The sequence below is a fragment of the Musa acuminata genome, chromosome BXJ2-8 (genome assembly GCF_036884655.1).
Source record: "Musa acuminata AAA Group cultivar baxijiao chromosome BXJ2-8, Cavendish_Baxijiao_AAA, whole genome shotgun sequence".
NCBI lineage: Eukaryota > Viridiplantae > Streptophyta > Magnoliopsida > Zingiberales > Musaceae > Musa > Musa acuminata.
In genome coordinates, this window is record NC_088345.1 from 46,668,443 (window position 1) to 46,690,367 (window position 21,925).

Consider the following 21,925-nt stretch of genomic DNA (forward strand, 5'->3'; position numbering starts at 1 on the left):
TGATACCAATTTATATGGTCTGACACGTAACATCATAATGTCCCGTCACTTATAGCTGGCTGTAAGTCTAATTCGTGTCACTGACATCTTCTCCGTTATATTTTCTATGGTATAACGGATGACCATAGAACCGTTATCGATTGATATAATGAATGTATCGGGCGATCCATCGACATCCCAACCGATATTGGGTATTGCTAAAGAATAGCTCGTGATCACAGACGTGAAACTAACCAACTCATAAGCACTGCTACACGTGCTATTATCTGATGTCATGTCATCTCCAACATCATGTCGATTTCACGAGAAATATATAATTATGACAAAGCTCTATATATATCCTCTAAAACCTAAAAAAAATTTACATATGCTATTGTATTATGCTCATTAACAATAAAAAGTTTATACTTGGTTAAAATTTAATATTACGTTGGGACCCTTTAAAACGCAGATCAATCAAATTAATGAAATGACTTCAATCGACATGAAATTTAATTAGGCATAGATAGATAATTTCCTTGAAAGTGGCATCATCAACGAATTCATCCCATAGGCATCAGCTCTATATGAAACTGAGGTCGGCACCGATGTTTTCTAAAATCGGACCGGCGGTGAAGCGATCCAGTGGGCCACCCTGAACCGTGACATCAGGATGATATAAGGAAATAAATTTTAAAAGGAAAACTAGCGAAAAATACGAATATTTGTGATGAATATATTAAAAATTTTGAGAGCTCAGCGATTAGTGATGGCATTCTTTCCCCACCCAAAAAAGAATATAAACTAGAACGGCTTCGTCTATACGCCGCCAGTACAAATTTTAATGCCAATAGTAACTTTGTAACAATTTTGACTCGAGAAGATAAATCAAAGCCTGTAGTACAATGGAATTGTTGACAGGTCTCGTTCTCCAGAAGTGTAAGAATGAACAAACAGGTCTTTAAGCAATATTCTGATTGTAACTGCCATATATCATGACCCACGAACAGGAAAACAAAATGCAGGATGTCACGAATTAGAAGTCATGTTGATGGATTCTAAAGAGTAGACAGCACCAGATTTAGCACTGTCTGAGACATGGGAATTGGAATTAAGTATGTAAATTACCCACAAATGGAGGCACAAAAGATAAAGCAATGAGCAAACCTGGGCCTTCTTGTTCCTCCTCAGATAAATGACACCAATGGAAAACACAAAATCCAACTGTTGAATAGCTGATCCTAATTGCTTCTGTCCTGTTCTTATTTTGTCACGGATTGCTGGTCTTAGTGCCGAAACAGATGGTTGCTGTGTCCCAGCTTCAATATCAATCGCTTCTAATGAACTAGCAAGTTCATGATTGTCTGCAAAACCAGTTGCTTGCTGCGAAAACCCACTTTCATCAAGTAATTTGGAAACAGTCTGGAGGAGATGATTCGCATCAGCATCTTATATTTTTGGATACATGTAAAAATATGTATGCAGTTTATCAGACATACCTCAATCCTAAGCACCAAAGTTGCCTTCTCGGAGGAAAGAGCCTCAACCTGACATGTAAAATAAATTTTAGTTCACATGTTTAATGCAAATTGGTCAACATAGAAGCACGATATGTAATAAGTTCAACATAAATATATACTAGGTGGAAGTCTCACTTGAACCTAAGAATTCTGCACTCTAGATGACGGTAAAAATTTATAAAACAAACAAAAATTAGATCTGATTTTCAAATTTTGGGTACAAATTATGAGCACCTGATCAGATGTAAACAATTTGATCATAAGAATTTCACAGTTCACGATATACATTTTCATAACATAGTACACTAGTATGATGCAAACTAATTTAGTAATTGTGGTTGGTCATATTGTCTTCCCACAAACTATTTGGGATGGACGTACTGATACATACTAATTGTGTTAGCACAATAATGCGTTCTACACCAATATGAGCCAAACATGCTAACTGTATTTCATATATCCTAGATCTTAGATCCTAGATCTTCTTCCAGCCAAGATCATTAATTTCATATATCAACTAAACATATTTCAAGGCACTACATTGTGTTGGCATTAAATGGTAAGATTAGCTAATAGTAGTTAAAAGTTTTAAGGTAAGCAGCATTTTAGCATGTCAACATGTGAAAGACCAACAATAAGACTTCAATGCTTCATCATCATACTATACGGATCTTACGACATCATAACTACAAAGTGAAAATCTCAGCTCACTTCTTACAGTGTTCAGTGGAAGGCAGAATTTCTTGCAAGTCTGCACCATTGGGGAAGAAACTTGGGAAATATGAGATTCAAGGGGATTCAAACAGCTTTATAGATGATTTTAAACAATACATAGCCTCCAAAATATGGATAGTCATCATATTTATCACAGACAGATTTCTCTTTTACAACATTTAGATGCTGACTTCCTCATGTTGAGATAATGTTTTGAATCCACATAAATTTTTTATGGCTTTTCTATCAGGAACTTTGGTGCTGCATCAAAGATGACACCTTTGGTCCTCGAAGAGTTCCCCTGAAATAAGAAGCTCTAAGCTACAACTATTCCACCATCACTCTAGTGTACCGATCTTTCAGTCTTTTCATTTGCATGAATCAGAATTTGACCAATGTGTATGTACATATTTTCTATAACATTCAATCCAAAAGGAATGGGTGCAGTAGTAGAAGTAATCATCAATGGACATTCAATCATGGTGCATTAGCAAAAAAAATTATTCGACCAACTATTCATGCTACAGGAATCTAAATCTATCATTAGATTGCAAATCCAAGATGGTCAATAATTCATTACTGGTGATTCTGTGAATTTTGAGGATCCAAACTGACACACGGCTGTTGGTTTATGGTCTTAGTCATGTGATACTTCAGATGAGGTTGAGTATTTCATGGTCCTTTAGCATTTTAAGAAGAATTTTTCACAAATGTATTTGGAAACTTCTTAAGTTATACTGATGCCTCTTCAGGCAGTTGGCTTTTGTGATTTAGGCATGGATGGGAGTAAGTTAGTTCTCTCTTTTTTTTGTAACCATAAAACCCCCAACCCCACCCCCACTCCCACAGCGCCCTCCCATGATTTGCACTGTGTGCCGCTCGTTGTATGCCAGAAGTACTCCTCTTCTCATCCTCCACCACCACTTGCCGTACACCGGTGTTATTCTTCTAATCCTCCTGAGTATGCACTTTTGTGTCCAAATCTGGAAAATGACTGCCTTATTGTCATACTCGTTACTAGCAATTGATTCTTTATTTAACAGAAACAATGATATATTGAGTTTCATCACTTACTTTCAGAAAAGACAGTAAAGAAAAAAATTTGCATACATCATTTGTAGGGAGTCCCAGAAGTCTAGAACAAAATGAAGTCTTTGTCACATTTCCCCCAAAACTTATGGTCTAATATCACCATGGATCTGGGAGAACTTCTAATAAAAGAAACAATGACCAATTTTTGCTGTTATTGGGGCAACTACAAGTCCATAACAGGAATTCATGGATAGAAGAAAATTTTGTGTCATTTCATATATTTAAGTTAGTATCTAAACCAGTGATTGCAAAAGGTGCTCGGGCGCTCGCCTAGGCGCTCGGGCGAGGCGAGGCGAGGCCCGAGCGCCTCGCTAATGTCCCAGGCGGCGCGCTTCAAACAGGCGCCGCCTGGGCGCTCGCCCGAGCCCAGGCGCTGGGCGCTTCGGGCGAGCGCCTGGGTAAACCAAGGCGACCGAACCAGAATTTTAGGTCTGGTTCGGTCCTGGTTCGGTTGTTAGTTGGTTCAATCGAACCAACTAAACCGATATAACCCCAACCCTAACCCTAACCCAACACTAACCTGCTGCCGCTGCCGCTCTCGATCCCGATCCCGATCGCGATCTCGTCGCTCGCTGCCACTGCTCCCGCTGCCGCTGTCGCTGCTCGCGCCTCCCGCGAGCCCTCTCGTTGCTCGCGCTTCCTGCGAGCCCTCCCGCTGCTCGCGCCTCCCGCGAACCCTCTCGCTGCTTGCGTCTCCTGCGAGCCCTCCCGCGAGCCCTCTCGCTGCTCGTGTCTCCTGCGAGCCTTCCCGCTGCTCACGCCTCCCTCGAGGCCTCCCGCTACTCGCGCCTTCCTCTCCCTTTCCCTTTCCCGCTGCCGCTCGCCGCCGCTGCCGCCGCTCGCCGCTGCTTCCTCGTTTCTCCGTCAGCAGGTTTATACTGTTAATGTGATTATATTTATTAATTATATTATATATTTTTATTTAAAATTTTAAATAATTATATTTATTAATTATATTTTATATTTTTATATTTTTGCGCCTCGCTTCGCTCGGGCGAGCGCCTCGGGCGTTTTTGGACCTTGGCGCCTTTTGGCGCCTAGCGCTTTTTAAATCACTGATCTAAACTAGCTTTCTCAGAGTGATATTCAAGAATGATGAAATATGTTAGAAACTTGTAGGTGAACGAAGATGACAATTATGCAATAAATATAACCATGCCAAAAGAGTAGAAACATGGGTGGAGAGAAAACCTGCATCTGCTTCTGTATTAAGCGATCAGTTAGTTGGTCAAGCCTTTTTTTAAGTTCAACCTCAACTTCAGTTGGATGCACAATATCCCTTCGCATCATTTTAATATTCTCTTCTAAATTCTTTGCCTTCACAGTTCAAAGTAGAATGTAAATAAATAAACCGAAGCACATTAGATCAAAGATACTTATGTCCAACAAATTTCGATCAAGTAGCAAAGGTGTAAGATAATGAAATCCTGTTCCAAAATGGAAACAGCTACAAGAAAAAAAATAATGCAAGAATCTCATTTAACTTGTGATATAAGAGTGCTCAACCCAACAAAGTTTGGTCCATATTATTCCGGGCCTGCAAAATGCACAAATCAACTTGTGGGAATTAAATTAATCAAAATAAAGCATAAATTTTATAGAACTTATAACCAAATTAAATCCCTTCCCAGTTAATAATTATAATATATAATTTACATATATATATTTGCTTTTGAACAATTAGAACCAATAATTAGGAAGAGAACTTGTATTATTTACTGTTCATGTAAAACCCCAATAAGGAAGGTTGTATGAAGTCGCTAATAGCCAACATTAATTTTAGTCACATCTCATGATCACAAATTTCAACTAATTTCCTGCAGGACTAGATTTCACTAGAAAGTGATCCGAGACATCTTTAGTACCTGGGTGACCAATGTGTAAAGTGTAGGTTAGGAGAGCCCAAACTAACCAACTATGTTGGTGGCTAGATATGGTGCAAAACATACAAGCCTTGTATTATTATTTGATCAATGTGAGTAAAGACAGTTGGTCCAGGATCTTAGGGTTAGACCAACACAGAATATAGGAGTAACTTTGAGATGAAAGATAATCATGCTTAATAATCTATGCATAATGATTTTTTTTTTAACTGTTCATATCCACATCAATTACATGCCAAATAATTTCTTGCAGTATACTTCAAAATGTGTCAAATACTTCCTTAAGTTACTCGATTTTTTGAATTATTACTAAAAACATCATATATATTAGGAAAATTCATTGACACTCCTTGAAGAAATTTGCTTTTGTTAAATATATACACTTTGATTCCAAGGAAGATGGGTAATACTTTTGCCATATATGATATCATGTACTTTAACATTTTTACCATATTGTCTACTATCTTTTTTTTAGCTTGGTGTATTGATGCTTCCATATCCATGCTTCATAATCAATAATGCATATTCTTGAACTTTATATGGCCTATTAAATTTTTGGCCTACCTCAAGTACATACAACAACATACTTAAAATCAACTAAATAAATAATTATCTCAAATGCAGATAAGAAAGCAACATAGCTAATATAATAGAGATGAGTTATACAAGTCTCAGGATTGAAACCCCCACAAAGACTCGAGAGCAAAATATCAACCAACTGATATGCTAGACAAAAAGCTAGAAATTATGTAACATACTTGAGAGATTTAAGCATGTGCTAGACTGCTACAATAGTTAAGAGGGCGTGCAGGTAATAGAAAATGAAGTACCTTGTCCTTTAACTTCAACAATTTATCACATGTAAAAGAGTACTCAGCATCAAGAATTTCTTGTTTGAATTGAGACCTTCTTAATGATTCTACCTAGACAAAATTAAAAAAAAGATATTAGATATAGATTTCTGCTGTACTTTATATGCTGACGGAAATAACATAAAGCCAAATATATTACTTAAGTTATAGCATGTAAAGCAGCATTCCTGATGTGATGCATATACTACTATTTAAGTTGCAGACAGCTTACTTCTTCTACAGAAGGGCCACGCTGGTGAATCTTAAAGAGATTCCTTCTATCTTCTGCAAAAATTAAAGAGATAGATGGTTACACTAGAGTAAAAACAAGACTAATAAAACTAAGCAAATTCACACTAATGGCTAACAAGATTGATTCACATTTTGATACGCAATGATGGACAAGTATCATTCAGGGAATCAAAGAAAAGTAGGTAAACATCGTGCTTTTTACAATCAACAGATATGCCAAAAGCTGCACAAAACATGTAAACTGTTACAGCTACATTAAGTCCATTGCCACCAGGCATTGGACACCAGTGACTAGCTAAGTCTGAAAAACCATTATGAAGGCCAAGTTCCATAAATTTCACAACCCACTGTTTTATCAGTTTCAACACTGTAGTTCTTGCTAAATACACATACATATTATTTTAGCAATCTACATCTGATGTAGACCATGCAACAATACCAACTTCGAAATTTACTTCATCATCTTGTCAAGAATATATCCTGTACTGGACAATGCAAGTCTCACAAAAAGAGAAATAAAGGAAACTGCATGTTACTGGGGCCATTCGTCTGACCTAGTAACACCTGAGGATGACATCAACAGTATATGACCCTCTCATCAAGTATTCTCTGACCTCTCGAGGATGAGGGAGAAGACAAATTACAACTAAACTATGACAAATAAGTTATACTAAACGAAAACCTACTACCAGGTTATAGCCTTTAGGTCATATCATAAACTATGACAATTTTTGAGAGAAGAGTTTGCAAAAAATGTGAGAGAAGAGTTTTGAAATTTAAAAATTATATTTTTAAACACATCTAGAACTCCCTAAACAAGATTTCCAATGCCTTAGGGAATCTCTCAATCCTCTCTAAAACCAAAATAAAACTCTAAACATAGAATATAATCTAACATATGACTATAAGTTCAACCTAAAATTACAACTAAAACTATGAACAAAAAATATATCCAATTTAATAGAAAATATAAAAATCAATAAAAATGCACTTCCCTAGGACTGACCAATGGGCAGACCCTCATGGGAGGTAGTTTGGAGTCCAATTGCTCTCCCTCAAAAGGAACTGATGGACTGTGGCAATACAACAACATGGCTAGATGACATCATTTGATCCTGAGCTTTTGATCATTAATGGTGAATTATTAAAAATTGGAATTGAGTTTTCTGGAATTGACTTAATATTTCTGGAAGCACTCGGTAGGGAACAGGTGTTGAAACTTTTCTTTTCCTATGAACTTTACATCATTGGAGGACCAATCTGACATGATGGTTGCTAGTGTTAGATTGCCATCCTTGATTACGCAAAGTTGTGGTACCAACATACCATGCAACTGGAGGCACCATCACAGGATAGTGATGCTTAAAAAAATTATTTGGTGGTGGTGTTACCATGGTGAGATTCCATGAAAAACTGCCAGAGTATTAGTTATAAATTATTCTGTCATCAGATAGGAGCATAAAAAAATATGCCAAGAGGCCTGTCACTGCAAGAGAGTGGCAAAAAGTTTAACAAACTTACCACCTTCCTGAGGAAAACCTGTACTCCTGTATGGATTATAGGAAGATCTGTAATATGAGACCAAGAAGTTTGCAAGTGGTCAATGAATATATAATGATTGGGATCATTATGTAGATTGCAATAGGCACTGTCGATGTAATACAGCTCTAATATTTTCATGGAAGATTGTCTCACTCTGACACCAATTGATGAAAAATGATTCTCCTACTAGAGAATTCTCCAACTTGAGACAAAGTAGCCTCCCATGAATGAGAGAGAGAGAGAGAGAGAGGAAAGAGTTTACCATTAAATTATGATAATTCCATTGCAGTAATGAAATAAATACTGGGATATAACCTTTAGGGCTTCCAATATGTCATATACACATAACAGTAAAATAAGATTATTAAGAAACAAGAGTATCTTTAATCTCAAAATCCTAAAAGATCATATATAATATATTCTAGAACTTTCTATATGTGACTGCCAAGGGCTTAAGACTCTTATTTACTCTGACTAGAATCAAAATAGGACACAAAAATGATAATGCAACTCAAGATGTGACATAATATTGATCTAAAACAGTAACTACAGATGTAGATAATACATCCAAAAATAACAAAAAGAAAAGAAAACTCAACCAGACAGGTTTTGGCCGACCAACATGAGCCCCTACAGGTTGATTTATGTTTCAACTGTTTCAGTACATTCTAGCCCACAACAAAAGTGAAGGCAGCATAACATTTGACATCATAGCAAACACCCTCAACAAGTCGTGAGGGTGTTTTGAATATGACGTCAACAAGTCGTGATATGCCAACTATTTGTGGCCAGCTATATGGATTTGTTCTCCAGCATTGAGATTTGTACAAGGCAATGTCCTTAAGTTAACGCAAGAGCATTCAAATCTCTATTTATACATCCACTACTTTTTTGATACATTATTGAAGAGTCCTTCCAAAACTCATTATGAACAAGTGACATGAAAATGGTTAAGAAAATTGTTCGTAGTTGTATTTTACATAGTATCACGAAGCACATAGCAGACACTTGTTTCTATCTGGCCAAATTGATTTGTAAATGAATGTAGCCAGATTAAAATCTTAAGAGAATATTCACTTTCGGAAGTTAAGAATTCTAAGAATGTAGAAGACGGTAATGTGTTCTAATAGAAGTTATGTTAGCCATGGACATCTGCAGCATTATGAAGTATGAACAGGTGTGTATAAATCCAAATGGACATAACAATTGAGGAAAAACGAGGAGCCACAGTTACCAAACATATTGGTTTACCAACAAGCAGATAGAGAATGGTAGCTATCCAAGCCAGAAGTGTGAAAAACAAGTTTATTGAGTCCTACAAAGCATTTTCAGAGCATTAAGTACGAGATAACCTTAAAAATTCTCCAGGAAATATAAATTGAATCCTAAAACAATTAAAAGATAAAAAATAAATGTGAAACAAAAAAAGAAGTGGCAGCATCTAGTGAAGATATTGATGAAGGATTATGAGTTAAATTAAAATAAATTTGGAAAAAAATAAATGTATTGTTTGCTATATATTTACTTCTTTTTCTAAAGAATTTTTAAAAAGTTGGTCTCGAAAAATATATGGCTTATCTTGTTGAACCCTTTGGTCTTCTACATAACATATACAACGGGTTTCTAGTTAAATATGTCTAATCTTCTTGACTCTTGGTCGTACATCACATATACCACATCATATTATCTGCAACAACCATCACTTAACCTCTTAACATCATTGCTGACTATAGTCAATTCCAAATAGTTACTCTCTCTTGACAGTTACCAAGGATTTTCTTTTCTTCAGAACACCCCATGCATGTAATGTCTTGACAGCATGGTCTGGCACGGGATCCTCACAGTATGCACAAGGATGTGTGTGCATACCAAAGCACATATTAAAACCACAAACTGCTATGCCACGCATCATGGTATTGGTTTGGCAAAAGTTAATTAAAGCTTTATACCTTGACAACTTATCAAGAATAATGTGATATTCCCTAATGGACTAGATCAGCTAGCTCTCACAAGTTATTCTAATAGAAGCATACGCAATATCTTAATGACAGTATAGAATTACAAAATATTATGAGCATGATCATTACATAAATCTAGACAAAAATGAGTAAAAGCAAAAGGTAATGAATTCATATTCTGGATGAAGGCCTACCTTTTAGAGCCAGTTCTTTTAATTCAACTTGTTGATGAAGTTCTCCCACCCGAGTTACCTTTCATCAAGAATAGGAATAAGTGACAAATTAAATTATGTTTACGGAAATAAAAAATCAATAAAAGTACTGAAATGTAAATAGCATGGTTTTCTATTTCAGCCGAAGCAAAAAAACTGCAGGAAATTTTAACATTCTCCATGCCAAAATGACTATTGTGTCATTAATTATAGTAAAGAAAAGGTAAGATTTACTATAGCATTTTTTTTCCTAGAACAATCAGCAAATAAATCTTCCTATGTAAACTTATTTTCTAATTATTAGGTATGCTAGTAAAATGAAAAATTGATAGAACTCTCACATGCTCCAGGAATAGCCAAGAATAATATAAACAACAGGAATTGTCAAGGTGTCCAAGTAGAAAAGGAAACACACCGCACTTTCCAGATGCATTTGAACTGTTGCCAGTGATTTTGCAAGCTCTGCATTCGTTGTCTGCAATAACCTTTTTGCCCTTAGCAAGGACTATTCAAAAGTATGATCATAGAACAAGATCTGTAGACGGAATGAGGCTCTAATAATTTCAGGCATAATAGACTAATACATGCAATTATAGTGAAAGTCACAGCACCTCAGGCTCAGCTAACCGGGCAAGTGCTTCCATCATTGTACTGTTATGCTTCTGCTTTTCTCTCTCAACAGCCTCCATAGCTTCAATCATGCTCATCTGCAATTCTGAGGCCTGCTAACAAAAAAGAGAATAAATAAATATAGCACATAATGATTACAAAAGATTCTGAAGATGGGCACGTTCCAACTACTTTGAATTTAGGGATGCAAGACAACAAGATAGTGCCTGATCAATGATTAATAATAACAAAAACCACCAAAAACATTCCCCCAGTGTCCAGACTCTTTCAAGTCAAAGTAATTAGAGGATTGCCCCATGATTGCACATGACTTACCGCACTCAATAAGGTACATCTTCCTAACCACCGAAAACCTTTTTATTGATGGATCATCACTAACAAAAAGTGTATAGACAATGACAACAATGACATGTAAAAGATTATCTTTGAGGCACTGGTTACATAATTCTACAAAGAAATTGAAACCTATAGAAAAGACACTTCTGGCATCTTTTGTCTGCATCTTTATCATCACAAGAAAGAATTAAGAATCACTTGAATCAATAAATTCTTACATGGTTCATCAAAAAGCATACATGACTCCCTTAACGTTGGTTGGGATGCTCATATTTAGTGTTGCTCTTTCTAGAAAGTCCTTATTGCATGACACAAGAATATGATATTTGTATTTACATGATATCATGCTATTATTTGAATATGCTTTACTTAGCAAGATATGTCTGAATATTTTCTCAAATGAGAAGATGAAGAGTAGCAGTAAGTACCCAAATAGTATACTACTCGAGTACCAAACCCATGAAAAGTTGGAAAAATAAACAACATAACGAGAACAAGACCTCTTCCGCTTGCTTCTTCTCGCGCTCCTCAAGTAGTTTCTCCAAACTCTGCTTCTCGCCCTCTAATCTGGCAACAATATCTTCACGTTCTTTGATGGCCTCAGCAGCAACTGCCGCTATCCTCTCTGCAATGATCTGCTCTTTCCTTCTCCTCCTTTCTTCCCTCTTCTGCCTTTCTTCCTCATCTGAATCAGAAGCAGAATTGGAATCACTGGATTCCTCATCACTCTCCAAAGAACTTCTCGTTTCATCACGAGAACCGGATGTTCTTAAGGCAATGCCTGCATGCTTGCTTTTCTCATTGCTCCTACTTTTACTGTCATCACCACCTTCAACCCCCTCCTTCACATCTAGCTTCTTCGAATCAATATCCGATCCAATAGCCCGAGAACGATCACCACCACCTCCTTGAAATTCTTGTTTAAATAATTCCTTCGTCAAATCTAAAAAACTGGAAGATCCGCGTGAGGGCCGAAGGCCGGCGGACGCGGAAGGTTCCTCCCTGTCTACGGAAACGTTCTTAACGGTTTCACCTTCGGAAGCAGCGACATCAGATCTCCTCGCGGGCTTAACTAAGCCGCCAAATCCCGCCCGGACGCCCTTACCGACGGGCGAGAGCAAGGCGGCGGGCTTCTTGGCACCGCCGTTGGGACGGGGAAGGGAGCTGGACGGGTCGGCGGAGCTGAGGAGCTCGGTCCAATCCCCTTCAGCAACGGATGGCTCCGAATTGGCCGGAGACGGCGGGACAGAGACCGGCCTGCCGATATCGGGCGGCGGCGGGGGAGACGGCGATGATTTCGTGGGCAATTGGTACTTGAGGGGGCGAGACGGATCAGCCTTCTTAGGGATCTCTTGGGGGAGGCCATCGTAAGGGGATCGGGAGCTTTCGCTCTTGCCCAATGACTCAGCCGCCTGTTGATCGATCTGAGGACGACAAGGAGCAAGAGATTAGTGCAAGGGAACTGGAAGAAGGGGGAGACAACGAGGAGGCGTTCTTGCCTGCTGGAGAAGGGACTCAGCGACCTTCAGCTTGGAGGAGATCCAACCCGCCATGGCCGGTGGACAAGACGTGTTCCTCCCTTCCCTTCTCTGTTGGCGACGGACTTGTGCTGTAACGCTGAAGGGGTTCGAATGGGGGCGTTGGAAGAGAGAACAGCAGAACGGAGAATAAAACGGTATCCGATATATACCTTTCTCATTGCTACCAACCGAAGGTCACGTTCAGCGCACGTGAGCGGAGGAGCGGTTGGGGATTTGTTGACAGCTCGTGTCTCAAAAAAGTATTGTAATAGTAATTTCTCTAAATTAGGATCCATAAATAATTAAATATAATTGATTTAATGGAAAGTATTTTTTATTGGATATTTCGTATATATTTCCAACTCATTTCCAATCCAATATGTTGAATCCAAAATTAAAACTCATTTCCACCTTTTTATTGCACTGAGAAAAAAAAACACATTGTCGCTGTAGAAGAACTGCTCCACAGCACCATAAACCACTGTATGTATCACAAGGCTGACAGCACTATGTCAATGAATTCATATATATATATATATATATATATATATATATATATATATATATATATATATATATATATATATATCAATCTATGAACCTTGATTTGTATGTAAAATGATTTCAGACTATGTAGAGAACAAAATTATTGTGAATCAGCAAGTATTTTGAATTGACACTGTATGATAGACAAGTGTACGAACACTTCAACACCTCTCACTCTCCTCCAGCTCAAATCTTGCAAACACAAGTAGAAGTGGATAACTTGGTTCCGCTTCCATAGTGTGCAATGGTTCATCGGATGGTGTCGTAAAATCTAACTATGGTCGATAAGGTACTTCTCAGCAATTGCAGCATTGAGGGCGGCACCAGTTGGAAGAACATCTTCATCGATCATAAAATAGGGAGAATGAGCTACGTGAACCGATCCAAGCGTCTCATTCCTTACACCGATGTAGAAGAAGGCTGCTGGAATCATTTCAGAGTAGAAAGAGAAGTCTTCTGCACCCATTGTTGGTTCGACGACCTTGAAGTTATCGGCACCCAATAATTCGATGGCTACCTTCTTCACATGCCCATACATGGACTGTTCGTTAACCGTAGGTGGGTAAAACCTTTCTTTCTCAAAGAAGTCCACAGAAGCTTTGCATCTGAAGACACTAGATTGCTCTAAGATGACCTGTGGAGAAGTGCATTGAGCTGAATGAGGACTAATTTAAGCATTCTTACTCAACCACAAGGTAAGTTTTGGCAACCAATCCTATGACAATTACAAGGGTATCTGAACACCAACCTCTTCTATTCTGTGCCGAACCTGGTAAAAGCTTGCATTAGAGAAAGCCCTGAAAGTTCCGCCTAGACTTGCAGATTCAGGAATCATGTCAAGATTGTGGCCGCCATTAAATGAGGCCACTGAGACTACCTGAAACAAACCGAAGGGAGTTTAGAAAAAAAACACTAACATCACTAACGAAAGGTAACAGAAGATGAAATAAAAGCTGTCTTGATAGGTTGATTTTATTAAGGGAGGAAAACTTGACTTGATTAACTAATATGGTATGGAAGCACCTTGGAGATCAAGTATCAGCATCATCTAAGCTTCGAGCAGCCAATGTTTAATGTCATCCCTTTCATGTATTACACGTGCCAACATAGTAAAAAGCATGATTTGAACCATATTACTAGTGAATATCTAAAATAAATTATTGTTGGTAGGAGTGTAACAAATTATCCAGAATGGCACACAAAATTTGTCGAGTAGATGTTGCAAGAAGTATCGCATGCTTTATGCTCCCCACTATGTGCAGTTTCCATTAATTATTTCTTTAGCAAGACTTTCTTCGGTACTCTATAATGTACCTTAATGTTAATTTGAAATAAGTTTCCTTGTTCACTCCATGCATATCATCAAATTTGAAGTCCCTATCATATTCATGAAACTACAGAGTCAAGTTTAACACCTCTCCACTTACAGGAACAAGACTTGTTTCAACAATCTGGTTAGAGTAGATGGATCTTCCACCGATATTTTCCCTGTTAAGGCCAACGTCCCTATATTAAAATTCCACACTCCAACATGAACTGCCTGTAATTTTTTCTGGAAGATTCGGATCCATTTTGTACAGATGATCACGGGATCAATACTACCACTCTCTATACTAATACAGATAATCAAGAGGATACTCATGGCCAAGATTGAAAAACTTGACTTTTAGATCTGAAATAAAAGATGGAACTATGATGAATGCAGAAAAAAGTTCATTATAATCCTGCATAGCTTTCAGCAGATAAAAATAATTCTGTCTGATACTAATAGCTTCTAATGATATCAAAGTCAAGTATTTTCCAGATCAGAAAGCAGATGACTCAATATTGATAAAACTAATGTAGATTTCTTCCACCCAAAGAACACTATCAATTATTTGATTGAGGAATAAAAAATGCTACATGATGAAAGGAAGTAACCAAGTTGAACTGTCTCCAATTTTTTGGCTGACCAGATTAACATCAGTTTCATAAATAAAGACAAAGGGCAGGATCAATTGGATGTTATCAGATGTAAAAAACATGGGAGTTAAATTGAAGGCACAACCAAGTCGGCAAAGTATTAAAAAGATAAATCAAACGAAACGGCAGGAAGACAGACTAAGGCGGCAAAACTATACTGAAATTTTTGTTAATTATTTAAGCACATACCATTTTATAGGGATTATGAAGCAGGGTGAACGAACTTATCGATGATATACATAAAAGAGATTGAGATCTGACCTGAGAATCTAGAGGACTGGATTCACGGGCCACAATGTTCTGTAAGCTTATCACCACAGCTGAGGCAGCCACTATTGGATCAACTGAATGGTGTGGATTTCCAGCATGCCCCTCTCGTCCCTTTATTACTGCTCGGAAAAAGCCACATGCAGCAAGCAAAGGTCCAGGCCGGGAGCTAATGACAGAAGTAGGATACCCATGCGATACATGAACAGCAAATATAGCCTCCACATCTTCCAAAGCACCATCTTCAATCATCCGCTTTGCACCTATTCCAGCTTCTTCTGCAGGCTGAAAAAGCAGCTTAACAGTTCCCTGCAGCAACAGTAACAGTCAGAATCTATGCAGCTAGTATTAGCTTTACATTTGGCTGTTATGCATTCATGATGCTCAAGGATATCTTTGGAAAGGGAAGAAGGGCCTGAGTAATTAGGTTTCATGCCCAAGCAAAATAAATTTGCACCGGTCTTCATCTAAATTGTACATCTATAAATTCAATTTACATACAAAATTTTTTAGTGTACATAATCTTTTGATGCTTATAATTGAACCAACTTGGCCTTCGATATCACAAAACAAATTTGTTATTTGTTCTAACTTTTGAAAACTTAGGCTGAGAACATTTATATCTGATATGCAGACATTTGTGACACTGAAGTAAGTCTTTTCACAATAAAGCTTGAAAGGACATATCATTTAGGAACTAACATCAGAAAAATTCAGCACTTGGGAGAAAAAAGCTGTGTTGATTCAGAAGTCATTTTATGGATTGTTTTCACTGACAAATGATTTGGAATACCATCAATTCGGAATTTCAACCAGTTGATGTATGAAATTTCACTTTTGAAGTTTGTTTGATTAATTTTGTAATAAGGTGATAGATGAAGCGACCATGAATCATTTTTGTCACTGTAAAGTGTGCAATGGTAGAAAATTAAGATCAACAAAAAAAAAACCAGTCAATCATCCGGTTAAATCCTTAGATCATGCCAAATTTCAAAGATTCAATTAGTCTAATTTCTAAAGCTGAGTATTTTGAGATTAGAATAAATAAATACACTATACAATTTATCTATATAATTTCAACATGAAACTTTCATGTTACCATGTAATAAAATGAGGAATGAAGAATATTTTGCGGAAAGACATTTCATTTTTAATGTAAGTTTGAGAATATGTACAAAGATACATCACAAACAACTACATATAGGAGAATTTGTTCTTTTTGTGAAATTCCTGATCATTTTATTACTTGCTATATTTTGAACATATTTTTTTCTCAAACTACATATAGCTAATAATTTTTTCGAACAACTTACTATTTTTCAAACATATATATTTTGTGCAGTTATTTTTGGTTATCTCGATTTCAGAGCAGGTCTTGGTGCATTGATAAGTTTACTCCCTTGTGCATCTTGAACATACATCTCAAAATCTAGAGATCCAGAGATTAAGGCTGTGCACATTGTCCTAGAACCTACATTGGCGAGACCCTGATGGGTTTACAATTTATTTTTTAGTTATCTTGATTTGTTTAAGATTTTCTATATTTTCCTACCTGGTATTGTGTAGAAGTGCTGAAACCTAGTGCCAAAAGCCACATAACTACTGAAATTGGAGCTCCAAAGACGATCTAAACCAAAGCCAAATCCAATAATTCAAAATCCAAACATTGTTCCATCTCTGAAACCCTGCCTGGTTGCTCCTTTTCTTCTTCCTCCATGCTGCTAACCCGCACAACCAATTCCTCCACTATCAACATGTCAACACTCAACATATCGTAACATATTCTTTTATCTTTGACCGATTGGACTATGGATGGTAGAGTTTGTAACAGTGGGATGCTGTGTGGCACTCATGCTGGGCGAAAAATCCTGTTATTGCTCAAACACCATGCCAGATATACCTATATCATTCCATATCTTTAAGTTTTAAATAAGTCATATACAGAGTCGATTATGGTATTGTTGTGCCTATCAGAATGGTCTGAAAATAAGTAACACTCTTCCTATAAATTGAGTGACACCTTTAATCTTTTACACAAATTACATGAGTTGAGAGAATAGCTTTAGTGTTTCCTGGAAATAAAGTAACATCTTTAAGTTTGGAACACCATTGGATCTCGGAAGGCTTACCTTCAGTAAGTGAAACTAATTTTCTGACAAGGTTATGGCACTTAGATGAAGTTAGTTAAGTGAAGCTTGTTCACGGGCGACAAAAAAGACTAAGCCACATATTCAAGTCATGAACAGATATTTCCTAATGCCGGGATGATATCTACAGAGCAGAGACATTCACAAACTCTGGAAGTTGCAGTCATTCTAGTACTCATAAGAGTATGAAGTTTTAAGCATGGACAAAAACCTTTAGACGATGCTCATGCGTCTTTAGTATCCTGGCAGCACCCAAGAGCATAGCTACATGTGCATCATGCCCGCAAGCATGCATTTTACCGGGAACCTTGCTCTTGTACTTCCACTCAACAGCTTCCTGAGACAAAAGCATGTTGGGAAAAGAAAAGTGAATCAGCATTGATACTTTACAGTAAAAAGTACAGGAAATACACCAATCAAAAGCAGATCAGAAGAAAACAATGCAGAATCAAATGTACCATTAACCATAAAACAGGTCCACCATAAATAATGACTAAGGAATCATATATCACTCGCGTGCAGTTCATTTAAAATTGATGCGCTGACATTGTGTCTCTACCGCTCTCCATGGTAATCAAATACAACACATGCATAGTCCGAAATGCTAATGAAAGATCGAGTTGGTATCAATTCTTGTCCTTAAAACAGATTAGGCCCATTGTAGAGATTTGCATGACCGTCTGGAAGATGCCATTGTCCAAAAGTCTAGACTAGTTAGAAGGTCATTTTCTACATCAGAACTCAAGTGCCTTTCAACCAGTGGAGTCCACACCGACTGGAAGATACATTTTGATCAACCAAAAGTGGATATTCACAAACATCACCAGTTGACAGTTGTAGTCTGAACTCTGAACTACACGTTCTAAAGTAGAATCAAAATTTGGTATCATAATTATTCTACAGAGTGACAAACTATTACCCTCACAGAAAAGCACCAGGAATTCCTAAAACCTCAACAATCAGTAGATGATGTGTAATATTAGGGTAGGAATTCCATTGCTTCAACTCAAACGATCAATCAAAAAATGAAGAAAAGGGGGATTCACGTGAACCTGAATGGGCAGAGCATCCATATCAGCCCGGAGGGCGACGAACGGCGGGTCACCGGTGCCGATGGTGGCGACGAGTCCGGTCCCGGCCAACGGGAACCGGTACTCCACCCCCATCCGATCGAGCTCCGCCCTGATCAGCCGGCTCGTCTCGAACTCCTCGTACGCGAGCTCCGGGTGCTCGTGAATCCTCCTCCTCACCCCCGTCACCCACTCCACGGCCTCCGGCTGCCGAGCCAGCCACAGAATCTCCGCTCTCCAATCCCCCGTATCCTCCTCTCCGCCCCCTCCCCCGCCGATCCTGCTCCCGTTGCGGCCCTCGCTGGACCCGCCCCTACGGGCGCCCCCGTGAACGACGTCCTCCGCGAAGTAAGAAGTAGAGCAGTTCGTCACCACCAGCTGCAGTAGTATCATCACCACCGCACCCAAGGCCACCATCCAACCCATCACCAACCAACGACGAAGCTAACAGGGAGGGACAAATTTATACTTGTAGCAGGATACGGGCACTATCATCATCTCTTCTCTTCCATCTTCCTTCCTGTCTCGTCCTCAGCAACAAGTTTCAGTGGGGCGAGGTGCGATGATCGACGGAGAAGGGGGGCAGCACTGCGCGTTTGCGTTAAAGAGAGGCCGGCGGTGTCAGGTGCCGCCGCCCAGCAGAGGCTGCTCTAAACAGGATGCGGGCAGATGAGCGGGCTTGCGATGCGCGTGTGGGCGAAGCGTCTTGAGTGGGGAAGAAGGCTTAGCATGCTCTGGCGACCTCCGGCTTTCGTGCTCGATTTGCTAAGCACCACGTGCGGGAATCGAGTGGAAAACGTATGGTAACGCCCAGACACGCAAGCCACGAATAGCACCAATGCGACGCCCTCGTGATTTCTTGTGGCGTAGGGTGTTTCCTTTGCGGTCTGTTGTTGTCGGTAAATCTAAACCGGAGTTTTTAGATATTTATCTCTCCAGTGTTGGATACCCTTGGATTCGGGGTTTCCCGATTTGGCATATCTTTTGAGCGGATCTGCACTGCGGTGCGCAGATGTAGCCAATTTTGATTCTGCGGACCATTAATACGTTCACACGGAACAGTGCACCTTTTTTGACCACTGGGCTATAAACAGACGCTAATAATGATAATAATAACAATAATAAAGGGGATTTTACATAACTATGCTTAAGGTCTTATGCATATCTATCTTTTTGGAAATAAAATATTTGCCTCCCTAAAATTTGATATAGCATATATATCTTTCCGAGTATTTTTGACATACTTATACCTATAATATTAAATTAAATTAAATTTAAATGATTAACTATAATATTACTAATTTATAGGAATATATGTATTTTAAGTTTGGATATCAACTTATTAATAGATTAATAGATAGAGAATAATTAGAATGATATTTATATATATTTTAAGAGATATATACTTGTAAAAAATTATAGTCAACCAATTATCATTTAATATGTGGCTTACACATGACAACTAAATTGGTATAGAGAAGATAAGACGTACCCTTCGAAAGTCAGATAGTTATAAACAGTCTCTTCATTTTTATCTTTTATATGGACAAGAATCCAAGAGGGTCTATTAAAGATTGTTAGGATTATGGAATATTCTCTAAAATATTTTTTTCTCTTTTTGCTCGATATAAAAGCTTATTTTTGGTATAGAAATCAAAGTCAATAACCTTTTTACCACTTCTACTTCACTTCATCTCATCTCTGGGTTAACTTGGGTATCAGATTGATCAAGTCAAAAAACCCACTCCCAACCTTGATCTTCAAATAAGTTATCATCGGAGTACTTGAGCACATTCATATTGACTTCTCACACCGATTTCTATGGGACCTCGAGCATCATCTCGATGGTACCTTATTATTCCTACACACATATAGTCGAGGCACGTCGGGTTGACCTAAATATCAATGATATTTCCCCTAATATTTTGGTTTAGAAAGAGGGTCATGTCATATGAACGTTAGCCCACCAACCCACTTAACAAGCATTCAAGCAAGGAGGCTCTACTCTTAACTTAGTACCTTCACTCATGGGAGTAGCAGCTAGCATTTTCGAACCTATATACTTCCACCTTAGTGCAAATTCTGATAAGGTACCAGCATTTTTTTAATGATTCAATCTCTCCCACAATGGCAACATTGACCCATATGCTTATCATTACCAAGGTCTTTTTGAACCTCACTCAATAAGTATATGCATTGACAATAATGATACAGATCGTCGACTCTCTCTTATCTCAGTTGGTCCAATCGGTAGTGTCTCCAACCCTACCATAGTAATATTGATGTCTATCGAGATTCTCCAAATTAACATGGTGTCAACCCCCTAAGATGCTCGAGATTATTGAGCCCCCAATAGCCTGATCTTTGATCATAAGGTTTAGTAGACTTCACCATTCTTGATCTGTCTTACTCGAGTCTGATGTGCATTCCATAGACTACATGAAGGACACCCTTTGGTATAATTGCAACAGATGGACTAGTACTTAGAGGACATGTGTCGAGAGTTTCAACTATCTAGGGGAGAAGACTTGACTGACCTCAACTCAAGTCGATCACCATTCATTTAGAAGATCCAAGAAGAGCATGTCCCCGCTAACTTCTGACTCTTGACCTTGAAGATTTGATGGTTGTACTGACCCAACTGAGCATATCATAGCCTTTCGTGCTTAGATGTTCTTATACAACATGATAGATGTTTTGATGTGCTACACTTTTCTTATCATACTGTGAGGCCTAGCATGAGAATGGTACACTTACTTGAAGCTATTTTTTATTAGCTCATTCACTGAATTAGCAGAAGAGTTGGAGCAACGTTTCATCGGGAATGTATGCTCTCAAGGTTTAGCAATAACCCTCATGGAGCTTCAACAAGGGGAGGAAGAGATGCTCTTAAATTTCATCTCTCAATTAGCAAATGAGATCTAAGACATAGCCAACGCTTATCTATCGCTCTTCAAAGAGACCTTTTTGATGGGACTTAGGTCCTCCCAACTCTTTTGGTTGCTGATAGAGAGACCATTGATGATAGCACTTGAGATACTTCATAAGGCCAACCAATATATCATCACTAAGGTGATGGTCTTAAGCAAGCACAAGGAGTTGCACAAGAGGTTGAAGCAAAAGTGACCATCATTTGAATATCTCACCTAAGGCACACCTAGTGAAGTAAAGCTTCATAAATTTATCATCGATTGCTAGCAAGCCATCAGCAATGAGGTTAGGTGCTAGATTTATTTTTGATATGTAATACTCGCAATGGATCACTAATACTATACTTGTTAAAAAATCTAATGGAAACTGATGGTTATGCATTGATTATATCGATCTCAACAAAGCATGTATTGAGATTGAGTATCTTAACAACACTAGATGCACCCCTACAAGGATAAGTGTCTGAAGATGCTCGATGCACCCTCCTCGAGTATAAGCATTTCAATGACACCG

At 38.3% G+C, this 21,925-nt stretch overlaps 2 protein-coding genes across 2 annotated transcripts; both read right to left on the minus strand.

Moving 5' to 3' along the window:
• Positions 1–779: 779 nt before the first annotated feature.
• Positions 780–12,612, minus strand: LOC135619748 (golgin candidate 2-like). The gene is made up of 10 exons (XM_065122035.1): positions 12,469–12,612; positions 11,470–12,393; positions 10,615–10,725; positions 10,419–10,478; positions 9,986–10,043; positions 6,272–6,324; positions 6,019–6,111; positions 4,497–4,622; positions 1,479–1,526; positions 780–1,401 (listed from the first exon to the last, which is right to left on the minus strand). The coding sequence occupies exons 1-10, from the start codon at positions 12,520–12,522 to the stop codon at positions 1,009–1,011; spliced, it is 1,920 nt and encodes a 639-aa protein (XP_064978107.1). The 5' UTR covers positions 12,523–12,612; the 3' UTR covers positions 780–1,008.
• Positions 12,613–13,123: 511 nt separating this feature from the next.
• On the minus strand, positions 13,124–19,287 carry LOC103995242 (IAA-amino acid hydrolase ILR1-like 6). Its single transcript, XM_009415788.3, has 5 exons — positions 18,464–19,287; positions 17,623–17,748; positions 15,259–15,573; positions 13,784–13,912; positions 13,124–13,669 (listed from the first exon to the last, which is right to left on the minus strand). Exons 1-5 carry the CDS (start codon positions 18,905–18,907, stop codon positions 13,307–13,309), a joined length of 1,377 nt encoding a protein of 458 aa, XP_009414063.2. The 5' UTR covers positions 18,908–19,287; the 3' UTR covers positions 13,124–13,306.
• Positions 19,288–21,925: the final 2,638 nt, after the last annotated feature.

Bases quoted from the DNA above. Each gene is read 5' to 3' on its own strand.
- LOC103995242 (XM_009415788.3), bottom strand. From the start codon at position 18,907: ATGGGTTGGATGGTGGCCTTGGGTGCGGTGGTGATGATACTACTGCAG. The intron at 13,913-15,258 runs GTCAGATCTCAA...GGTTTGTTTCAG, and splicing joins CCAGTCCTCTAGATTCTCAG to GTAGTCTCAGTGGCCTCATT. The intron at 13,670-13,783 runs GTTGGTGTTCAG...ACTTCTCCACAG, and splicing joins TTCGGCACAGAATAGAAGAG to GTCATCTTAGAGCAATCTAG.
- LOC135619748 (XM_065122035.1), bottom strand. From the start codon at position 12,522: ATGGCGGGTTGGATCTCCTCCAAGCTGAAGGTCGCTGAGTCCCTTCTC. The intron at 12,394-12,468 runs GCAAGAACGCCT...TGTCGTCCTCAG, and splicing joins CTGAGTCCCTTCTCCAGCAG to ATCGATCAACAGGCGGCTGA. The intron at 1,527-4,496 runs GTTTTCTCTCCA...TTTACATGTCAG, and splicing joins TAATACAGAAGCAGATGCAG to GTTGAGGCTCTTTCCTCCGA.